Below are 13,624 nucleotides of genomic sequence, written 5' to 3'. Positions count from 1 at the left end.
CAATAGGCAAACCCCGCTTATTCAATAGACAGCATCGGAAATCACCCAACGTAACGCATCTGGCCGACCTAAAAACATGATTTGCATGGTTATGCACATTCATGTAGGTCTGCATCCCTCTCACCCCCAGGATCAACCCAGCACTCACGAGCGTTGAACCGGAGAACCTCATTACCAGCAGCCCACCAACCAGCCGTCAAGTTGCGCGCAAATACCTCGAGAGCAGAATACTCCTGGAGTTGACCATTCTCCGTGAAAAACACATCCTCAAAAATGGATTTTAAGTTCGGTTTTCGAGAATGCAAGTCCGGAACCGCAGCGATGACCCGTCTCATCGTAATGGCCTCACTCACCCGTGTCAGATCATCAATCTGAGACAAGGGCGGTGTATTGTCAGCGTTACCGTTACCGTTGACATTGGCATCATGACCACTCTTGCGGCCAATGACAAGGATCTCATACGGTTTTCGCCAAAGACCATCCAGTGCTGAAATCGGTTGTCCGTCCCACGTGGTCTTGACCCAGATCCACTCCTCGCAGATAGAAAAGCCCGCGCCGGCCAAGGCCCCGTATGCTGCTCGCCGGGCCTTTTCTGCATTCGTGATCCATATCGCCGCTATAGACTGTTCGCTTTGGATCGGGGGTTCCGAGTAGGGTTCAGATGGATGTAGCCGCTGCTTTGTTTTCGGGTCGTGCGAGTGTACACAGAGTATATCCCGTAACCCTTCGGTAAGCACATCCATCTCGGAATAGTGATGTGTTTGGTAGTGCTTACTGCGTCGCACGGATTTGTTTGGCCAGGGCGGGTCCATGAGGATGAAATTGAATTTCTGGTGATGGGGCAGTCCGGGGATGGGGTAGTTATTAGATGTAGATGGACGGTCGACTTCGGCTTCAAATAGAGGTAGTGTGCAAAGCACAAAGCTCGACTCCGGTGGGACGATATATTCACAAGGAGGATTTGTTTCATCACCGTGCCCGCTTCCAACCCTGATTATTGCGGGCTCTGGTGATGGATTTTTGGTAATGGCAAGATCTGATAAGGCCTCAAAGTCATTCGGTGAGGTAGTCGATAGAATCATTGGCGGTTCATTTTTGGTCGAGACATGGCCATTTGACACAGAATCCAAGGGCGTATAATCGTTTCCCCTCCGGCGCTTCCGTGGATGCTGATTCGGGGCTGTGCTGTCATGAAGTTCAGATTCACTAGGTACAGCTCGAGCCTCGCACCATCGGCGATAATGGGAAAATCCAGCCTTGATAGCTTCGAGGGAATCCCTTACGAGTGGCAGTATCAGTTCCGAGTGGAACCGCCTCTCAGAGATAGGAATGGTGTCGAGGAGCCTGGCGAGAGCAGCGGGCTTTTTAGGCTCAGTAGAGGGGAATGGCTCTTTTATAGGTGAGCATGAAAGGAGGTTCAGTGTCTTTCTGTGTATGCTCTTTTCTGTTCCTGAACCGGATTCTGGGGCTGGTTGTTGGCGTGGTGTTGGTCTCCCTTCTTGCGCGAGCGCAATTGAATGTGGGATGTCGAGTAGGTATATATTTGTATCCTGGAAGAGAAGGGCAGTCTCCTCTTGGGTACTATTGCTCATTTCTGATCTTGTATCTCTCTTGTTGGTGATGTGGAAATGAGCGACGGATTGCACCGGGTAGTTGTGGAGGTTTCAGCTCTCAGCCTCATATAAATTCAACATCGGAGGGATTTTGATATAAAATTGATTCTTTTCATTTCGATTGAATTCGATTTATTTACATTCAGCACGATACAATCTCTTTCCACATCTGCATCAATTCACTATGCTCCACTAGGCAGCCAAAACCTCGATCTTAAAACAATAGACAGAAGAGAAAAAAAGGCCTACCGTAAGATCACAAAGATACAAGGTCATTCAAAAACGCTGAAGATACAAAACTGGGCCTCCACCCAGAAGAGACACAAGACTTTTTCACCACCGATTCCCCATGCATCCAGTTCCTCTCCCCGGTCCGATTCTCCCCTGCCGGCGATCCAGCGTCCGATCAGGGCGAAGAGATAGGACAGTGAAATCACAACACATAGCTAGATAAACCCGCTTGGTCTCCATGAGAAACTTCAAATATGAGAAAAAAATAGAAGATAAGATGATCAAGAAAATTTATACATGTAGATGGGAAGGCAGATCGATTAGAAATCATACGCGAAGATGGCATCAACGCTGGGCGCAAAAAGGCATGTACGTTAGTATTGCCGCATTACACGGTTTAGGGTCGATCCGAGAATGAACTCACCCGTCCACGTCGGCCTCCGCCCGACTGCCCCTGCACAGGCTGCGCCTGGGGGTAGTATTGCGGAGGGTATTGATACATCTGGGCAGGGTTGCCAACGGGGCTGAACTGTTGGTAGTTGTTCTGGGGAAGCATCTGGTTCGGTCCGGTGGACAGCGGGGGAGCCTGCTGCGGTTGCATAGATCGCAGGTTATCCACGGCAGGCGAGCCAGCTGGGTAGCCATAGTTGGCGCCTGGCATGCCAGGATAGCCCGTGGAAACGCCGCGAGCCTGTGCCGCGAGGAAGGCTTGGTATTGCAGTTGTTGCTGGCTCAGCGGTTCCTGGCTGTATCCGCCTGCACCGCCAAGACCGTTCAAGTGGTTTCCGAGTCCGTTGCTAGAGTATGGATCGAGGGGCGGGGGGTTGGACTGGTCGGCGGAGATAGGACGGTTGTCGGGGTTCTGTCCAAACGCGTTGGGAGTAAATTGCCCATTATACTGTCTGTCCATGGCAGGTTGGGCTGGGTAGCCTGTGCTTCCGTGGCGAGAGGATTGGCGGTGTTGCGGTTTCTCCGGGGTGGGGTGCTCACGTCCGTGGTGATGCTCCCGACCGCTACCTCGCGAGGAGAGGCCGACTTCATCCATCAGACGCTTATAGCCTTGGCTTGGGGAAGCTTTGAGCTTTGTGAGAACCTTGGACACGTTCTTCACGACTTCAGTCCGCATAGACTCGTCAAAGAACGGGGTGGTCAAGACCTTGAAGATCAGAGTCGCACCAGATGTCTGGTCGCTCAGGATCTTCTCCAAAACTTCATCGCCGGGACTGAAGAAGAGTGCCTTCAGAACAATGTCGCGAGCATCCGGCTCGTTGCGCTGGTTGATCACCTTGAGAACAGTCAAGTAGGCAACCTTGTGGGTGCAGAGGTGAACAAGGTGAGGCACGAGTCTCGGGGCCAACACTGTTCGGCGGTGAGGGAAAGTGCACGTATCAAGGAACCAAGTCAGCAAAAGAGCTCCGTTGGCATTAGTAGCCAACTGCACACTGTGGAGAGCGATAGCAGATGCAAGCATCCGCTGCTGATCCTTGGTGGCATGGTGGCTTTCGAGACAGGCTCGCATCGCTCGGGCGCCGAAACGTCCCTGGGCGATTTCCCACATGCGGCTGAGCATAGACTCAAAGATAAAGCTATTGAAGGGGTTGGCAAATCGCAGGCAGCACTGCAAGACATAGTTTCCATACTGATCCAAGAAAAGAGGAACAGTGTAAGGACGGAGAGCATCAACAATCAACTGCATCTGCCCAGGAGTCTTCGCGACATCAATGATCTTCTGTGCAGCCCAAGTTCCATTCTTATGAACACCAATTTCGGAGAGATGGGGTGCAATGTGAGACAGCATCTGCTCCTTGGTAGATTCGGAGCAGAATTCAAACAGTTTCTGAACCACGGTGTTGCCCAAGTAATCGGAGGCTAGCTCTGCAACTTCAGGAAGCATGGCCTCGGCAGTCTCCTCAATCTCTTGGATCGAGCATGCGCCATTATCAATGCGCTTCCGGATGTCACGGAGACGAGGGGCGTCGAACATCCGGGACTGGCTCGTTTCCTGGACCGAGGGGATCTCATCCTCGAAAGCCTTGAACGCGATGGAAGTCTGGATGCTTGCCGTGATGTTCTTCAAGTCATCTTCACTTGCGCCGAATTCTTGCACGATTTGAACCATCTCAGGCAACAGATCAGCCAGAGCTGGAATCTGAGGGATAACGTTAGCGTTGTCCGCTCGATCCGCCCCATCTGCCGTTGCAAGATTTGATCTGAAGTTTTGGTCAGGAGTTGGAGACGACTGGATGCCATTTGCACCAGGAGTACCGGTGGCTGATGCACCGGGAACCTTGGCATAACCAATTCTAACGGGGCCTGCGCCTGGGAAAATCTCTTTGCCATTGAGCAGCGACTTGGCTTGCACGGCGCTGTCAAGGCGATCAAAGTTGACAAATCCGCAGTTCTTGTGGGTTAGAACACGAGTAGACTCGATCTTTCCATACATGCCAAAGATGGCCTCTAGTGACGTGACAGTAGTGGAGACGGGAATGCTACCAATCCAAAGTGCCCGGGTAGGCCCATCCTGGTTGTTCTCATCTGCCATTTCGCCGGCCTGTCGGCCACCCATGGCTGGAATACCGTTACCGCCAAGATGCATCAGTTGAACTGCCTCGGACAATTCGTCATATTCACCGTTCTCGGGGATCTGCAGGTCAGCAGCACTGAAGCTGTTGTCGAGGCGGGAAGGTGTGGCAAGGTAGTTGCGGATGGATGATCGCTGGGGAGGTGCCTCCAAAATGCCAGCAGTTCGCGCCCGGGGTCTGCTAACAGAGGCATGGCTGGCGAAAGCCTGGACAGCGAGATTATGCTGGTGAATCTGGGCCTGTGTGGCGGCAAGTTGCGCCGCAGTTGCAGCAGCGGTTGGCGTCATATTGCCGGAGGGAAGTTGGGAGTAACGGCTCTCATATTCAAGATCCTCGTCATCCGCGTACTTCTCCTTAGCATTGACGGAGTATGATCGGAATCGATTATTGTTCTTCATCATCGCCAACTCAGCCAGGAGTGGCGGCAGCGCAGAAGCTTGCTGTTGCTGCTGCTGCTGCTGCTGCATCAAAGCTTCCATCGAGGGACGTGCAAGAGAGGACATTCCCTGTTGGGGGGTCTCAGCAAGCCCCAAGTAATCCAAGGTCTTCACATCGGTGTCCGCAAGTCCATCCCTCGAGAAAGCAGAGTGGCTGGGCGAAGTCGGCCCCTCCGAAGATCGAATGCTGGTTAAAGTTGTGGCCCTCTCACGACCCGTCGACCAGTTGGTTGAAAACAACGATGGGCCGAAGGGGCCGCCACCTCCCAAGAAGTTGCTTCTTTGTGGCATCGAACCAGCTCGAAGGCGAGATAGCGACGCCGGGTTGGGCACACTGGTTGTACTCGCGATCTTGGAACTTGTATCTATGCCGGAAACGCCGGGAGGCCTAAAGGGACTAGTTGAGGGTGTTGGCCGTGAAGTCTGCGGCATATAAGGCTGCTGGAGATCCATCTCATTCAGTGTGCCCATTGGAGGGAAACGAGATGGAACTGTGCCAGCGCGAGCCCGGCGACCAGGGCTGTCCATTGAGCCATTGGTCGTAGGCATCAAATCGGGAAAGCTATCTTGACTCGGCGATTCGGGAATATTCTCGCGGAGCGGGGTTGAATGGCCGCTAGTAGGAGGTCCCCAAATACTAGGAGAGATGCCTTCTTGGGCTTGAATTTCACGGGCTCTGCGAGAAGAGTCAAGATGTCAGCCAATTGTCGCGTTTTCATGTCCCATAGGAAGCAAACCTACCGCTTCGTGTATAGACGTGATGCTAAATCATGAGAAGGGGAGCCAGCCCCCGGCCTCGAACTGCCAATGGACCCCGGGGAAGGTCCAAACGGCATTCTTGGGTTCCCAGACCCGGCCAGTTCACTGGGAGAGCTGCGCCCCGTCGAGGTACCCGACATGGGTTGGGTGGTTGGGATGTAATTGAAATTCATCTGACCGTCAGGTCGCGAAACCGGCAACATTATGGATTATCACTTTATGCCTTCAGCGAGGCAGTGCCCGAATCTCTTCGAAAGTATGACCTCCGCGCGAATGCCAAAACGGAGTAAAGTCGGAAATTAAATGTAGCTCGATCGTTCAGAAGTGTGGGACAGTAATCATGGGATAAAAATGGAGTGAAAGATCGAGGACACTAGAAACCGAACTCGAAATTAGTTGATGTTCGAAATATGTGTGTTGCTATCGGGAGGTCGCAAAGTGGGAGGGGTCGACAAAGCAATTCCACACAGTTGAGATGGATTATGGGAATATTTCGTACCGAGTCCGATGCTTTCCAAGTGCAACCACCACTGTGTAGTGTCGAGAGTCTTTGATGATAATCTCACCGTTTGCTTGGGGTGTATGACAATCTGCGGGTGCCCCAAAACAATCGAGTTGAGCTAAAGAAAAAAAAAAAAAAGACAAGTCCTTTTCTATGGTCGTCAAAGGCTCAAAAACACGGCGAATTCACAAGGATGGTCTGGCACAAAGTGCGTCAAGTGAGAAATAAAGGATGGAAAGGATGATCCGGGTCCAAAGGGATCGAGGTGGCTGGAAGTTGAGTTAGTGTTGCGCTCGCGAGAGTGTCATTCAACACTAACCGAGAGTTGAATTCACCCTAAGAATGCAGAAAGCCAAAGGAAAAAAAAAAAGAGAGGTGAGAAAGAAGTCAAAGGGAGGATGAGAAGGGGAGATGAAAAGAAGGAGAAGAGATGTTGGGGAGCTGGCCGGATGCCCGAGGAAGATGGCTGTGGTTGGTGGAGGGCCCTCCTTCAGCTTCACCCACAATTTGATTGTTGATTCAGATGAACTTTGGGTTCAAATATGGATGACTGAATGATTGAATGTAATTGGATCCATTTACGCTATGACTCTTATGGTTGGTTTCATTTTCTATTGATTTCTGGCATATTCAAGGTACATAAGTACCTAGACGGATATCCAGAAGTACTCCCATAATGCGTCTTGCGTACATTCAAACATCCGAACATCCAAACGGGAATAAATATCGGGAATCGGCATCCTCCAGGCGTTTGGCAATGGCACAGCCCCATCGATGTCATTGATTTCAGGCAGACTCCATTCTGGTTAGACATGGGGATGTATCAACAAATCTAAAAAGAGGTATATATCCATGGATGTTTAGTACAGATACAAGACGTTTATAACCCCAGCATTCCCTCCAGAAAGTTCAATTCAAGGTTCTGTCGGAAGAAAAGCGTTCATGGCATGACCACGAAAAGAGAGACAAGAGTGGAAACGAAAAAAAAGCCCCGCATTCCAGTGCGTCATGTCTCGACGCTTGAGTCCTTGACAGGATATAGACAAAGCAGGCTCATCGCGAATGCAAAGATATCGTCCTGGAGTATGGGATATGACACAATTGGTCATGTAAGGAGAACATTGAATTGACTGAGGGGTTGAAACCATGAGACCACAAAACACTGTGTTTTGGGTGCGCGCAAGGGATATGGGTCAGGTACGTGTCCTCGTTCTTGTTTCCTACCAGAGGCGTCAGGCCTAGAGCCCTTTCGGGCTGGTCAATAGTGGCTGTGTTAGGAGACGTAACTAGGCCAGGCTTGATCTGTCGACTGCTAGCTAGCTTGAAGACCTCCAGGGAGCTTTCTGGATCTTCAAGGTGTTCGCCAAGCTTCCAGAGGGATTCGGTATGGCGGAAGAACCGGGAGGTTCATGGCATCGTGATACGTAATAAGATGGATTGTCACTTCTAGCATACTAGTTGAAGTAGTATCAGTCACTATGCAATGGAGGTAGGACCAAATGAACTATCAGAGAAACCTTGTGTCGTTGCTTCAAGGTCGATGTACTTTGTAAACACGTTAGTCAAGACCATTGGTCAGACCATTTCTGCGCGCCTGAGGCACCAACTTTTCTTTCGCGCCACTACCTGTTCAAGCCACTCTCCTTACAACTTGCCCGCAACGGTATCTTTTCATCTCTTCAACTGCTCATATTTAAACGTGTGGCAGAGTCCACATTCTATATGTTATAGTTATCCAATTTTGTGCTGATCATTCATACGCGATTCAAGCCTAGTTTGTCGCGCGCGCGTCCCCCTCTCGCGTCCGATGCTTAATCGTCCACTTTAAGGCACCTGCCACCCCAGTAACACCATGACCGGTATTATGGAAGAAGACCCATCGTCTGGGCTTCAATCGTCGGAGGAAGAGGAGATGCCCGTGGAGTCATTGGTCAAAGGGCGCGCGAAACGAAGTACCGCAGGACTGCACATGTCTGCCCTTCTTGAGGCCGCTGCGGATGACGACTTGGCGCTTCTCTTTGAAGAAGTCGAAGACGATAATGAGTTTGCGGATGTGTTAGACCCCGACGCAGAGGATGAGTTGCTTGAATCGTCGGATGAGGATGAAGACCAAGGGCCAAATGCACAGAACGACTACGAGGGCGAACAGAAACTACAAAAAGACGAGCGCAAGAAGCGCAGAGCCCAGAATGACCTCCGATTCCAGACCTTGCGCAAACGAGTCAAGATCGATCCGACCGCCCCATCCGCCATGTCCGCCGCTCCTCGTCCGAAGAAAAAGTCGGAGCGTATCTCGTGGATTCCTACTGTGGAGGATGGGCCTACTCGGCAATCATCGCGTCGACAGACCATGGTCAACAAGGAGCTTACGCATGCTCGTCTCAAGGACAGCCAGGAGAAACGAGTTCGCATCATCGCTACAATGAAGGAGGCAGAGAAGCGGAAGGCCCATCTGAAACCGAAGGAGATGACCCAGGAAGATCATCTTGCGGAGGCTGCAAGAGTGGAACGGCTGAATAGCAAAAGTTTGAACCGCTGGGAGCTATCGGAAAAAAGAAAGGCGGACGAAAGACGAGCGAGGATCGAAGCACTACAAAATCGCCGTCTAGATGGTCCGGTGATTTCCTACTGGAGTGGTGTGGCTACATGGACGAACGGACGTCTCACAAGAGTGGGCAAGATCGACATCAAACCAAGGGCAGATAAGGAGGAATCGAGGAAGAAAAAGAAAGAGAAGGAAGACAAGGAGAAGGCTGCGGCAGAGGCAAAGGCCTTGGGATCTGCAACCATTGTTAGACCCGCCTCTGTCTCTACCACAGGTACATCACAACCGCCACCAGACTTCCATGCAGTTTCTGCTCCCACGAATCCAACAAATCCCGCTCTACCTCCTCTCACCTCCACATTAGACCAAAAGACGCCTGAAAACAAGCCACCCGAAAATGCCGCTGCTCCGGCTGCAGAGAATACAGAAATTCCCGTGGTGTCTTCTGGGGCGATCGTCAGCCAACCAGATTTAAACTCTTCAGAGACGAAGACCATCACGACACCTCCTGCCGAGCAGAGCAAGGACAATGCTGCGGAAAGCAAAGCTCCAGAGGTTGACGCAAATACACCAGTACCACCCTCTGAGCAAGATCAATCCATCGCCACCGAAAGGCAGTCCTCAGAGTCGTCTAAACAATCGGACAGAAATATGTTTGCTGTGGAAATTCCAGCGTCTCGTCATGGATTAGATTCTGCGGGCAATGGCCCTACTCAAAAATTACCTGAACCGTCCCCCACCAAGAATGACGATGCTATGGATATTGATCAACCTCCAGCGGCTGCAGCGGCTGCAGATTCTACCAAGATTGATCAAAAGATTCCAGAATCAGCAGACCAGGCAAGCTTGGCCACTCCGCAGGTTGCTGGTGCCCAACCGACTTCCATAGAGACGCCTACATCACATGCAGCGGGGACGGTTGTACGAGAACCGCCAGTGGACGAGTCTCGGCCAGTTGAATCCACCACTGCTATCAGCCCTGGGATTGCACTGGCCCTTAAAGCCTCGCCGGCCACCGCAGCGCCTGGTCAAGCCACGGTGCCCGAAAACGCCCCAGTCCAGAGCCTAAACCAACCCTCCACATTACAGTCCGAATCACAATTATCAAATGGAATGGTGAAGGAACCCACACAAACACCACAACCCGAGATTCCAGAACCCCCTCCAGTGATCGAGCATACGGGGCGCTGTCTCACGATCTTGGAAAACTTTGATTATGCGACCGCCAACCATCGCAAATACAGCATGTACTTCAACGCCAAGAAACCTGCTCGTTTGACCAGTACGTATCATTTCGCTTCATTCTTAGGAATCTGTTAAGGCTAACCTTACACAACAGAAATCTCGTCATCGCTTTGTGTCATCACCTCATTGCCTTCGCGTTACCGCGATCCAGACACCGCTCTTCCTTACGCCAATTCATACGCATATGGCCAAATCCGCCGTCTGCTGTCGGAAGGGTATATCTGGAGTTCGATGCTTGGATGCTTTGTCGGCCCGGCCGAGGCTGCCCGCGGAGTGCCTGAGCGTTTTACAGGCAAGCCGGGTCCAGGTACAGTACAACTGCAGACCGATAAGGCTGAGGGCCAGGCCGGGTCTATTACAGGGAAAAGCATAGACAGAATGGCTCTCAACAGCGAGGTTCCCTCGACGCCTACCCCGGCCGCGACTCGCGCAGCGCCTCCAGAGCCAATGGAGATTGATAAAGCATGAGTGATTATTTGTACGATATTTAGTAGATACCCAGATAGAATCGAGACCTAATGGCCCCAAACGTCAGCATCACCTCTACTCCACATTAATGGACTTTGTCTAAGACCCTACAGACTTTTCCACGTCAAAGGTTCACTCTCCTATGATGTATTCTATGTTGACAGATGTCACCGGCCCCACTGTAAAAAAAAATCAATCTCGAATTCGCCCTGTGGTATTTTATACCCCGATCTGGCTCATCCAAGGAACGAATTCGGGATCCGGCGGAAAGCAAACGGGAAAGAGGAAAAAAGACCACAAACAAACTCCTAATATAAGAAGGTTATCTTCAGATGTAAACAAGTTGAAGAATATCTTCCGGGAATTGTTCTCGAAAGCCCCGGTTTTCTCCATAGACCCGAAACACGGAAGATCGACGATTAGCAGCCCTCGAGGTCTGGAGTGATGCCTAGGCAGTCCCACATATCTCTGACGAGGCCCCTGCCTCACTATATCGTAATAGGTAGACGTGTCCAGGGTGTGTGTCAGTGTATGTGGCACTTAATATACTATCCCCACAGAGATTCTCGATTGTTCGATCGATTTTGGTTGTCGCCGTAGCCGGCAGTTATTCTTTACCATGTATGGAGTATTATCTTTGACTATACTTTGTACAAGGGTTAAAAAAAAAATTAAGGTATGTTTTATGTAAATAATGGGCGATGATGTATTTCATACCCACCAGTTCACGCCATCTGGGTCTTTATATGAAATTTAAAGTCGTCGAGGCAGTTATGGCGTCATTTTATAGAATGTAGTTTTTCTTCCATGGTATATGATATATGGTATGTACAACATGTATACAAGTTATTAGGTTGTAGATTGTGAGGAATGTCTATCGATCACGCCAGATCCGATCCCCTCCGGAGATATGGTCCCTGCGCTACTGCATGCATATACTTGGAAAGTGTACATCTGTGCGTTGAGGACTATCTGAGAAAATGCAACATCCCTAATGAAGTGAAGAAGTAGTGGAGAATTGATCATGACAGATCAGATCCCAAGAAATGGAAACATGCCATAGAACAAAAATACCCAAATACAAAGACCGACTATTTATGGACAGCCCTAAAGGTGCTCGTCACAAGTGACTCAGCTGGTCTAGATCGGGGGATTGCGTGTCGAGGGGCAAGTACCCTGGGAGTACCTGGTAAGTACCCGGGAAGTACCCGAGCAGTTCTCTTGTGCTGGGAATATACCTATAAACACAGTCGGGAGTGACTTACCGGGTACTTGGTGTCGAATTATGTTTCAGAGAGTCTAGACGTGATCGTCTCATCCTACCGCAACAGCACGTTTCTCTTTCTCTTCTTCTTCTCTTCAGGGTTGTTTTTCCACCCATCCACTTTATATTTTTATGTTTATATATATATTCCAATCCATTCCCCTCTTTTTTTTAAATTACTTCCTTCTGTGACACTCTTCACTTTCTTCGGTCTCAAGTGCAACTTTATAGACTTTACAGACATTTCCCCTTTGGTATGTCACGCCTTATCTCTATAATCCACCTTATCTCTCCCCACTCACAGGCTAAAGATAGCCCGTTGCATCAAATGCTCGTGTGTGTGTCAGATGCTAACACCTTATCAGCATCTACTTTTCTTCACCCCACGTTTCTCAATTATACATACTCCGGGATTTCTTCTATTTTCTCAAAAGCATTTTGTATTCCCAATTGCACCGACTCGGCACATTCCAGTTGAAATCAATACTTTGGACACAAATCCCTCAGTCTGTGCTCCCCCAGGGGTCCTTGTGCTCCACACTGCCCAAGTGGCTCCAGTCTCGGCGATAGAATCTTCTTGATAAGATAGTGAGGCATTTGAAAGCCTTCACCGCCACCCATGACTCAAACAGCCCCCTTTCAACGCCGCTCCCCTTCCTCTCCTCATGCCTCCAAGTCCAAGTCTACTCGTCCAGCTTTACATCGACGGGGGACATCCGGTGCCAACGTCTCAATCTCCAAATTGGGCTCGGGACAAAAGGGAGCGAGCAAACCACCAACGTCTACGGACGATATCGAATTTGACATGGCCAGTTTCTTGAACTTTTGGTATGTGATCAACCCAAAGCTCTTATCTTTGAATCCTGCAGGGATCATTTCCCTCACATGCCTGTTGCCGTCATTTGTGTTCCATACACCGGTCTTTTGTTCAATGGACATAAAGCTGACCCAATTCCAGTGCCATGTGTGAGAACCAAATTACCGTTCCCAACAACACTTTGTTATATTGTAGCGAAAGGTATGTAACAATTCCTCCCTCGGCCTATATTTAGAGCCATTGATATCCTCTTCTTTCCTCTCTTTCCTCTCTCCCAATTCTTTGTTTGGGACCTGCATTCATTACATATCTTGGTACTCGAATACTTATCATTTCCTTTCATCTATATAGTTGCCGCCGCAAAGACTCCTGCAAACCACTCTCAGCATCACTCCCATCCATGTCCTCAATGTCTTCCAACACTACACCTCCCACATCTCCCCCTCTCTCTCCACGCACAATCGTGGCCCCATTGACCCCAACCAGGGTGCCAAGCCACTCCATCCCTACCATGCGGATACCCAGCCACGTGCATGATGCCAAGTCAGATCTTGACCCCACCGAATGGAAGCCCGTATTAACGCGCAACGCCTCATCCCTGGCCTCCTCCGACGCATGGAACTATCTCTCCCAGTTCCACCGCGGCAACGGCGAGCCCATGCTCTCCCGACCCACCGTCCAACGCAGCAGCTCCAGCCTCCCCGCCCTGGCCGGAGGTGTGGCTCACAGCCACAGTCACGTGCCCAGTCTGACGAACACCCCGTCGACCGTGGCTTCGTCTTTCAGCAGCACCGCCTCCGACTACCTGGGTAGCATGTACGAGGCTCGTCCTCTGCCCCCTCGTCACAACCCGTACTTCTCCGGTACGAGCGTGACCAAGGGCGTCGAGCTGGTCGTTCCGCACATCGCTTCTGCGCATGAGGATCTCGGCCCGATCGGTGTTTCGGACAGTGGCTCTATCTTCCCGGCCAGCAGTGCTGTGTGGGAAGATAGTTCGTATGAGAAACGCTCTGCTCCTATTTGCATGGCGCGGGGTATTGGCGGCCGGCCCGTCGAGACTTGCGTGAAGAACTGAATTGAACAAAGAAAAAATGGACTTCTTTGCTGTCTCGTAAAATCAGATGAGCTTTTGTTTCTTTTTCGGTTTATTTCTCGCGCCCC

At 50.6% G+C, this 13,624-nt stretch overlaps 5 protein-coding genes across 5 annotated transcripts; 2 read left to right on the top strand and 3 right to left on the bottom strand.

Moving 5' to 3' along the window:
* Positions 1-89: 89 nt before the first annotated feature.
* N7455_011838 (MT-A70 family) lies at positions 90-1,592 on the bottom strand (the record flags this gene model as incomplete). Its single annotated transcript, XM_040953737.2, has 1 exon — positions 90-1,592. The coding sequence occupies one exon, from the start codon at positions 1,590-1,592 to the stop codon at positions 90-92; it is 1,503 nt and encodes a 500-aa protein (XP_040815754.2).
* Positions 1,593-2,241: 649 nt separating this feature from the next.
* On the bottom strand, positions 2,242-5,762 carry N7455_011837 (putative RNA binding protein Jsn1; the record flags this gene model as incomplete). Its single annotated transcript, XM_040953882.2, has 2 exons — positions 2,242-5,539; positions 5,605-5,762. 2 exons carry the CDS (start codon positions 5,760-5,762, stop codon positions 2,242-2,244), a joined length of 3,456 nt encoding a protein of 1,151 aa, XP_040815776.2.
* A 482-nt stretch (positions 5,763-6,244) lies between these two features.
* On the bottom strand, positions 6,245-6,651 carry N7455_011836 (uncharacterized protein; the record flags this gene model as incomplete). The annotated part of the gene is made up of 2 exons (XM_065606765.1): positions 6,245-6,393; positions 6,440-6,651. Coding segments are annotated over 2 exons (321 nt in total), but the record flags the coding sequence as incomplete, so codon positions are not given.
* A 1,325-nt stretch (positions 6,652-7,976) lies between these two features.
* N7455_011835 (putative signal transducer) lies at positions 7,977-10,382 on the top strand (the record flags this gene model as incomplete). Its single annotated transcript, XM_040953835.2, has 2 exons — positions 7,977-9,951; positions 10,009-10,382. The coding sequence occupies 2 exons, from the start codon at positions 7,977-7,979 to the stop codon at positions 10,380-10,382; spliced, it is 2,349 nt and encodes a 782-aa protein (XP_040815575.2).
* A 1,456-nt stretch (positions 10,383-11,838) lies between these two features.
* N7455_011834 (uncharacterized protein) lies at positions 11,839-13,597 on the top strand. The gene is made up of 4 exons (XM_040953948.2): positions 11,839-11,900; positions 12,012-12,474; positions 12,605-12,664; positions 12,815-13,597. Exons 2-4 carry the CDS (start codon positions 12,266-12,268, stop codon positions 13,536-13,538), a joined length of 993 nt encoding a protein of 330 aa, XP_040815831.2. The 5' UTR covers positions 11,839-11,900; positions 12,012-12,265; the 3' UTR covers positions 13,539-13,597.
* The last annotated feature ends 27 nt before the right edge of the window (positions 13,598-13,624 follow it).

Source organism: Penicillium solitum, assembly GCF_028829755.1.
Source record: "Penicillium solitum strain IBT 25940 chromosome Unknown utg000009l_segment0_segment0, whole genome shotgun sequence".
In the NCBI taxonomy this organism is placed as follows: domain Eukaryota; kingdom Fungi; phylum Ascomycota; class Eurotiomycetes; order Eurotiales; family Aspergillaceae; genus Penicillium; species Penicillium solitum.
This window is presented reverse-complemented; position numbering and strand designations above follow the sequence as displayed.

Coding starts and splice junctions, on each gene's coding strand:
- N7455_011834 (XM_040953948.2), top strand. CDS start 12,266: ATGACTCAAACAGCCCCCTTTCAACGCCGCTCCCCTTCCTCTCCTCAT. Junction 12,475..12,604: donor GCCAGTTTCTTGAACTTTTG/GTATGTGATCAA, acceptor ACCCAATTCCAG/TGCCATGTGTGAGAACCAAA. Junction 12,665..12,814: donor TTGTTATATTGTAGCGAAAG/GTATGTAACAAT, acceptor TCATCTATATAG/TTGCCGCCGCAAAGACTCCT.